This window comes from Pygoscelis adeliae, unplaced genomic scaffold (assembly GCF_000699105.1).
Source record: "Pygoscelis adeliae isolate BGI_AS28 unplaced genomic scaffold, ASM69910v1 Scaffold160, whole genome shotgun sequence".
NCBI classification, from domain to species: Eukaryota; Metazoa; Chordata; class Aves; order Sphenisciformes; family Spheniscidae; genus Pygoscelis; species Pygoscelis adeliae.
In genome coordinates this window covers 5,690,693-5,698,907 of record NW_008824035.1, presented here as the reverse complement: position 1 = coordinate 5,698,907, position 8,215 = coordinate 5,690,693, and the positions used below count along the sequence as shown (strand labels likewise).

Genomic DNA, 8,215 nt, shown 5'->3' with positions numbered 1-8,215 from the left:
AGGTTGGGTTTTTTATGTCTGTTGCAGCTCAAGATGTCTAAAAAAATCCATGGAGGCTCCGTTGTGGAGATGCAAGGAGATGAAATGACGCGAGTCATCTGGGAACTGATTAAAGAAAAGCTGATTTTTCCTTATGTAGATCTGGATTTGCACAGGTAATGGCTCTTTGACACACAGCCACTTTGTACTGCAATTTGCATGTGTCATTAGGTATTGATCATGTTTCACTTAGCACTGAGAGCCTTATAGCTCCGCCTGCACTAGTGCAGAGAGGCTGACTAGCCGTTTTTATACTGGTGAAGTTCCCAGCAGGCTCCCCTGGTTAACTTACCCAAGGGCCAACCTCACTAAGTACTCTGGAAAACATGGGCTCATGGTGAAGGTATTTTGTCAAAGTCTGTTGTCAGCCTCTCTGGGGTTCCTCACAGCAGTAAGCAGTCAATGCTTAATTGTGAGTTAGCTCTTTTCTGTACTGTGCCTCTAAGAAGGTCTCTCACAGACATGGTCTGTGTTTTTTATCTCCGCTGTCTTGGCTTTCCAGCACCTGGGCAGTCAGCATGGCTTCCTGCAGCGTAAGCAATTAGAAACATGGGGTGTTTCAGCCACTCCCTGACTTGAAGTCTAGCATCTGTGGACTCTGAGAAGGTTTATGGCTTCTTGCCATCTCTGTTTGAAGATCTGCCCAGCGGGCAAAAGGGTGGTTGTAGGGCAGAGGTTCTGCCCTGATGTCTGTAAACTTGAGCTCTGCTGCTGGCAGCGTGAGCTAACTGTTTCAATTATTCCCTGAGCCTAGGCTGTCCTCTTAACTCGATTCTGGAAAAAACAAATACTAGCGGCTGGTATGGCAAAAGGGACATGCTATCTACAGCATCTGGTCAAGCAGAGCAAGTAATCTCTTCCCTTTCTAGCCACTGAGCTGTAATTATTAGAGAAGTATCCAGCTGCATTGCTCCTAGCCATGTGGACAGAGGCCTTCAATGGTATCTGCCATTATTAAACCCACTAGTCTGACCCCTTCCCTTGCTTCTGGAGTCATTTGTATGCCACCTACATCAGGCTTTCTGCTTGCTGGTGTTGAGAACCAAGCAAACAGGAACCCAGCAGCATAATACATGCACACAGTCTGGAGCAGATCCCTTTTCAAAGAGGGGTGGGAGGAGGGAAAGCAGACCCCTGGCTGAGGCAGCACAATGGCTAGATTCATGTACAGCTGGCTATGCTTCAGGGCCGTTCCATGCTGGGCACCCGTTGTTCTCCAAAAGCTATTAAAACAGTGAGTGTGGGAAACGTGCTTCCTCTGACTGTTTGAGGGGAATATTGGCAGTTTTGCTGCCAGAGCAGGATTGTGGGTCCATTGTCAAAGCAGTTTTTGATTTGAAGCCTAGTGTAGCTTCATATGCTCAGTATATGAAGGAAGCCAGAACCCTCAGCACAAGAGGTTTGAAATAAAGGCCCATATTCATCTGGGGATTGTGCTGCTCCATACCATTAGAATCCCAGACTGGAAGCTTCCATTGCCAGGAAGCTCAGAAGAGAAAGCAGAGGAGATATGGGCTATGTCCCATGCTGGTAGAGATCCTCAGCCATAAACTGAAGCTGTCCTTTCTCCAGCCTCCTACCAGCAGCAGAAGTATCATCATATGAGCCTATATTTTCTTCCACTCCAGCAGTTGGAAGAGGGATAACTTCAGTTATGGCAGAGTGCTGGAACTACACTCACAGGCGCATATGGGGTCTGGTTTCTTTCCTGGTGGACACTGCTGGGCAGTTCTAACCATCTTTGTGGGTTTGTTACAGCTATGACTTGGGCATTGAGCATCGTGATGCTACAAATGATAAAGTAACTGTGGAAGCTGCTGAAGCCATAAAGAAATACAACGTTGGCATAAAGTGTGCAACCATCACTCCTGATGAGAAAAGAGTGGAGGAGTTCAAGTTGAAGCAGATGTGGAAGTCTCCCAATGGGACAATTAGAAACATCCTAGGTGGCACTGTCTTCAGGGAGGCTATTATCTGCAAGAACATTCCCCGGCTGGTGTCTGGATGGGTGAAACCTATTGTCATTGGCCGTCATGCTTATGGGGATCAAGTGAGTCACTTCAGTGTTTACCCCACTTTTTATCTGAACAGGCTTATTCCTGACTGGTATAGAGCTACAAAGACTTAGACATGCCTGTGCTGCTGCTTTATCCCTTGCACTCCACCTGGGAGTGGGTACTTGCTAGCACTTTATTTGTACAGCACCTGACAAAATGTGTGAGAGCCTGGTTCATGCCTCTTCCTTAGACAGTGTAGCTGTATAAACAGAATTCAGGGGTCTGTGCTTGGATTAGATAGGTCTGTACCTAAACTCCTCTAAGTTATTTTTTTCACCTCTGCAGAACCCTCCTCCCTATATAGCAGTGTCTTTAGAAAGTATCCTTTACACTGTCCATCTTGCTTCTCAGAAGGATTTTTTGGTGGCAAATGTTGCTCATAGTAAAAGTGGATCTGAGTGAGTGATTTTTGGAAGTGGGTAAAGTTGCCTTCTGTGTGTGGGTGTTTTTGTTTGTTTGGTTTTTTTTTTTAAACTGATCTGCTTCTTAAACTTACTTGCACAGTACTGCAGAGTTTGTATTCATACTGGGCACATCAGGCTGTGGTATCAAAGTAGGGAAACATTGTTTATCAGAGCTCTCCTGGCAGAGGTAGTACAAGGCCATGGAAAGCCCTGGCATGGCACTTAGTGTAGTGGCCTTTGGGCAGCCCAGAGGACAAGAATCAACCATATTGTTCTCCATGGGTAATGATAGGCTGTAAAGCAGCCAAACATGACAAAAGAGAAGTTTTCTAGAAGAGCCAAGTGCTTAAATAGATGGGTAAACCCACAAACTGAGGGCAAGTAATAAGATTAGCTGGGATAGGAAGGTAAAATAATAAACTTCCAAGAGGAAAATAATTGCAGAGCCCTGACACTAGAAAAGAATGGAGTTCAACACCCTTAACAGTACTGAATAACTGAGAAGGTCAAAATAATAATGGGAAACAATGGATTAAGGGGGAGGACTGAAACCCTGCCAAAGTATGAGATTAAAGTGAAAGGAATAATATAAGAACATGTAAAGGACATATAAGCAAGACAATTCTGTAACTTCAGAACAGGTCAGGGAACCAATTCGCTCAATAGGAGGGAAACTACATGAAAAAGGGTGACAAATTTCAAGGAAATATAACCTTAAATAGTACTGTTTAAGACAGCTGGGAAGATAAGACACCATTTAAAAACTTGAAGTACACGTTGGCTCTTCTTTTGAGTCTGTGTATCTCAGAGGAGCAAAATGTGTACCCATTTACAGAATTCAAAGAACTCATAGTACAGATTGGCCTTCCAAATGTCATGTGATGGATAGAAATAATGGCTTTTGTTAAGGTGCTGTACGATTCCCCCTTATATCACAACTACTGATCTCATGAATGAATGGCTTTTTTTGAGGCAGGGAGAGGAGCCTTTCTAGTCACAGACCACACGACACTCCGGATACTTTGTACTTTAAAACTTCAGTGCATCTGCAAAAATACATACTCTGCTGATTCATGGGACCCAAGAATCTGTAAGCTTTCTCCCTTAGAGGAAGACCTCTTCTGAAACAGGCAGACTCTTGACTACTTGTCTTTCTAATATCTAGTAAAATAATCCGATGACCACATGGCTGAGTAAACAGAGCCTGTTCAATGGGTTTTTTTGTACAACTGTTTATGCTTTTCTGCACCCTGCCCTCCCAAATGCAGGTTGTCTTTTATGGTTCTGTCCTCCCGGTACATAAAATCATCATGGCAATTTTTTTTATTAACAGTACAGAGCAACTGATTTTGTGGTACCTGGGCCTGGAAAAGTAGAGATGACCTACACTCCAGAAGATGGAGGCAAACCAGTCACATATCTGGTCCACAACTTTGAAAGTAGGTATTATCTCTAAGTTGCGATTAAAACTGGGGTGTTTTTTTGTTTAATTCAACCTTGAAGTATCAGTCAGATCCGTTTGATGGTAAAATATGACTTTGAGGTAGAGTTGGGGAGAAGGTCTGGGCCTTCTTCATTTATCTGGGAAGTACTGAAAGTTACTTGAAATCTTCCTGGGATTGAAGAGGCATATCAAACACACAATTGTACTAGACTGGCCACCTGTCATGCTCCTTGTATGATGACTCTGGTAGCGGCATGTATGTTTTTTTGCTCTGATCAGAGGGAAACTTGCTATCTAAATAGGGCTTGACCTAAGGGGAGGTATATTTGAGAACAATTCAGGTATAATTCTTTCTAGTTTTAGCTTGTCTTACTGGGCTCTATATACCTTTGCAGTTTGTATCCTTCTTCATTAAGCAGTCTTTTTTTCAATAGAAATGAGAACTGACGCTTACTCTGCAAGGTGGAAAGATTTGTCAAGGATGCTCCTGACTTTGTAGGCTCTAACTGTTTTAACAGATGCAGTCCTAAAGGTATTGGTGTCCCTCCTAGCAATATTGCTGTGCTGGTTATAGACGTTGCTAGGCTCAGGAGGAGGAGTCCTGACATTGCTGGGCTTAGTTGTGTGAAAATGATTACAGACACATTGCTAGAACCCAGGGTGTTTCTCTAGGGGCAGGATTCAGGAGAACACAAAAGTCATCTCTCTTGCCTATCAGTGATCAAAGGCTTCAGGATTTGAAGCCTTATGGTGACCTATGTATGCGAGTGTGCAATGTTTTGTTTCTAGCTACAAAAACCTAATACATCCATGTAAACCACAGAATCCTAGTTTGTATGCAGTTGGCTTGGCAAACAGGTACCAAGACTGCCATATGACCATCTTTTGTAATACTTGATTTCTCTGGCATTCTTGCTCACAGGAGCCTAAGTCTTTACTATCTCTTGTTGCACAGCCTTTCATCTGGAGTTCACCTGCTTCACTGCCAGTCCTAATCTGTTTTCATTTAATAGGTGCCTGATGAGCCTGTATTGGAGACATCTGGTAGTTCTAGCTGCCAGTCTGACTCACTGCTTTGTGTTGCATCAGCAAGCAGGAAGCAAGGAAGTGCAAAGATGGCAGATTACTGCTGTTGCTCTGGGAGAACTCCCCTCCCCACAGATAACCATTGTGCCAGCATATCTCCACAATGCATAAGGGAAGCTTGTCTGTCCTATTGCTATACTAATATGTTCAACCTTGACAACTTTGAATTAAGAGATTTTAGTAGGCAGTAGGACTGTATGATTGCAACAAGGGTTGTTGTTGGGTTTTTTTACTTATATGGAAATAAGTATTTGAATAAAACTTAATAGCTGTCACCCAGCAACTATGAAATCATGGCTTCGGAGGACACAGTCTCTGTAGCTGATCAGACCCTGTTTTGTCCTTGACTCACTAAGGGAGGCAGGGGGACAATGTGTATTTTTGCTGGTAACAACAGGGATTTCATTCCCTGCCAACATCAACTTTAAATGACCTTGCTATCTTGGCAAGCAGATAAACCTTCTCTGGCTTCCCCTCTTCATTCTGCATGCATGTCCATAGAGTAACAACCATCTGGAGGTAGGGACAAATGGGTATTAGGAAAGAGTATTTTCAAAAATAAAAAATTTAAAAGAATCTGGGATGTTTCCAGAGCAAAGATCACTGATAAAGGCACTGTATAACAAACTAAAGACGTGGTGGTAGTGAGGTGCTTAAAGTTAAGAACATGGTATCTACTTTTCACTAGAAACACAAAGAGCTGTGCTCTGAAGATGACAAAGCTTTTTCATGAAGCCCTAGACCCTACTTTCACCCACAATCAGCCTCTCCCATGATCTGAATGCTGCTTTCCCCCAGGTGAGCTGGGCTGTAAGTTTAAGTCACTTCTGTTCAGGCTGCTAACACATCTGCATTACACAATCTAAGTCACGTGAGTGTTGATAGTTCCTCAGAGCCTTTTCAGGACTTTCCCTTACACCCAGATGACTGGCATGTTCTTCCCACAACTTGCTGGAAGTGAGCCTGAGCAGCTGAAACAAAGCTGCAGGGTAGGCCAAATATGCGGGGACTTGCTTTACCTGGGCTAGGCAAAGCAGCCTCTGACTGCTGGAGTTAGTTCTGCAGTGCAGTCAAAGCCTGAAGGTACAAGGCACTTAAGATGGGAACAAACCTATTTCTAGCTTTGACTGAGACCCCTGCTCCAAACTGCTGGCCTGTTGCTTTGATAGAAAAATACTCTGTATTATTTACCTGGCTAGTAGGAGTTCAAGCATGCTCACTCCTGTACAGTTTTGCTGCTTAGGCTGGATTAGGAAGAACTTCTTAGGGGTATTAGATCACAGAATTGAGATGTACCTAGCTATAAAACAAAATCACCTTCCTATCCATGTGTCACAGGACTGCTGGAGCTTTTTGCTGATAGTGCAAAGTGAATCTTCCCCTGAAAGAACCAGCCTTAAATTGAGAACTATATCAAGACACCTGGGGATAACACCAACCTGCCTGACAGTATGCTGTGGGGAGACCGTCACATCCTTAACCAAAACTAAATCTAGTTGATTCCTATCTGTTCTTCCTCCACTAACAGGCTGTGGTGGTGTAGCCATGGGAATGTACAATCTTGACCAGTCTATCAAGGATTTTGCCCACAGTTCCTTCCAAATGGCACTGTCTAAAGGCTGGCCCCTCTACATGAGCACCAAGAACACCATCCTGAAGAGATATGATGGCCGCTTTAAAGACATCTTCCAAGAGATCTATGACAGGTAACTAGGATAGTTGTGTACTTCCTACTGCAGTGCATAACTCTGCAGCAGGAACATCCTCCCCAGCCTTGTGAGCTGCTACAGTTAATTCAGCATTTTCAGACACTCAGCAGCACTTTTGCGGGGGCTGTGCACCTTCCCTATCGCAGTCTCCCTTGTCCTGCAGGACACGGTACTCAATGTTTAAAGCTCTGCTAAATGTGGCAGTGGTGTTCATCTCTCCTAACAGAGTGTCACAGATTCTTTATGGGCTCCTCTGTGATTCTGAAGCGGACTCGCAGTGGCCTAGCAAAGCAAGAGAGGAAAAAATGAGTAAAGGGGATGCAAATTTCTTTTAAGGTTTTTCTTTTTAACTCTTATCTCTATGTACCTCACTATGCACAATTACTTGCACAAACTGTGCAATCCCTGTCTTTATCTATATGTCAAGGTGTTCTGGTTTTTGTTTTCCAGAGAATACAAGTCCCGGTTTGAAGCCAAAAAGATCTGGTATGAGCATAGGCTCATTGATGACATGGTTGCTCAGGCCCTGAAATCTGAAGGAGGCTTTGTCTGGGCCTGCAAGAACTATGATGGGGATGTGCAGTCTGACTCTGTTGCACAAGGTATGAGATGTTTCCTGTGTTACACTGAAGTAGGCTCAGTAGCAGTCTCTTGTGACCTTGTGTCATATCTTATGTAATGGCCCAGGAGGTGGTGTTGGGTCTCAGAACTTATATTTCAAACCTGTGGCCAGTCATGGAGATATCAGGTAGGCAAAGAATTTCTGATTTCACTTTTACAAGAAAATCCATTGAACGCAAACTGTGTAGTTGCACTTCTTTACCAGATGGCAGTTCCTACCAACATAATAACTGGTAGGCTTTCCATTCTAATGGAAAGTATCCAGGCAGCTGGGATTCTGTCACTGACAGCTTGAGTTAAGCTGGCTGGTCGTGAGCATACTGGCAGGTGCTCTACAGATGAGTAAGAAAACCTTCAGGACATAAAGCTACCTGTCAGGTGTAAAGAGAGAGATTGATATGTTTAACTTTACAGACTTGTAGTGCTTGATCAAAATCCTATATAACCAAGCTGCCTGGTGCCAAAACAAATCTGGATGCAGAAACCCACAGGGCAAGATGTGCGACTTTATGTAATATGCTCTTTCTAAAGTACTGCCAGTAAACTGCCTCCCACAGAACAAGGATGTGTGTTGGACTGCTGAACAAAGAAGCTTTCAAAGACACAGATCTCTGAAACCTACAGTGTTAGAAGTGATGTGAATGTCCAGTTTTGCCAGCTCATGGTTCCTTTCACTAGAGCAGATGCTCTTGATATGAAGTAGGTTTGTTTCCTATAGCCCTGTGGGGACGATAGCAATTGGCAGCCCTACACTGCTTATTTAGGATTCTTTGTTCTCATCCTGTGCCTTTTTGGTAAAAATCTGTCCAGCAAGTTAGGTGAGAATACTAATTTTCTTGAAATGGTGCAAAATGT

General features: G+C 43.6%; 1 protein-coding gene across 1 annotated transcript in view; it reads left to right on the top strand.

Annotated features, from left to right (window-relative positions):
* The first annotated feature begins 13 nt into the window (after positions 1–13).
* The window catches only part of IDH1 (isocitrate dehydrogenase 1 (NADP+), soluble), a 10,994-nt gene continuing 2,792 nt past the window's right edge, over positions 14–8,215 (top strand). Inside the window, exons 1-5 of the mRNA XM_009332209.1 lie at positions 14–155; positions 1,798–2,089; positions 3,834–3,939; positions 6,559–6,736; positions 7,190–7,341. Coding sequence (XP_009330484.1) covers positions 34–155; positions 1,798–2,089; positions 3,834–3,939; positions 6,559–6,736; positions 7,190–7,341 — 850 coding nt within the window. The 5' untranslated portion in view covers positions 14–33. The remainder of the gene's footprint in view (positions 156–1,797; positions 2,090–3,833; positions 3,940–6,558; positions 6,737–7,189; positions 7,342–8,215) is intronic.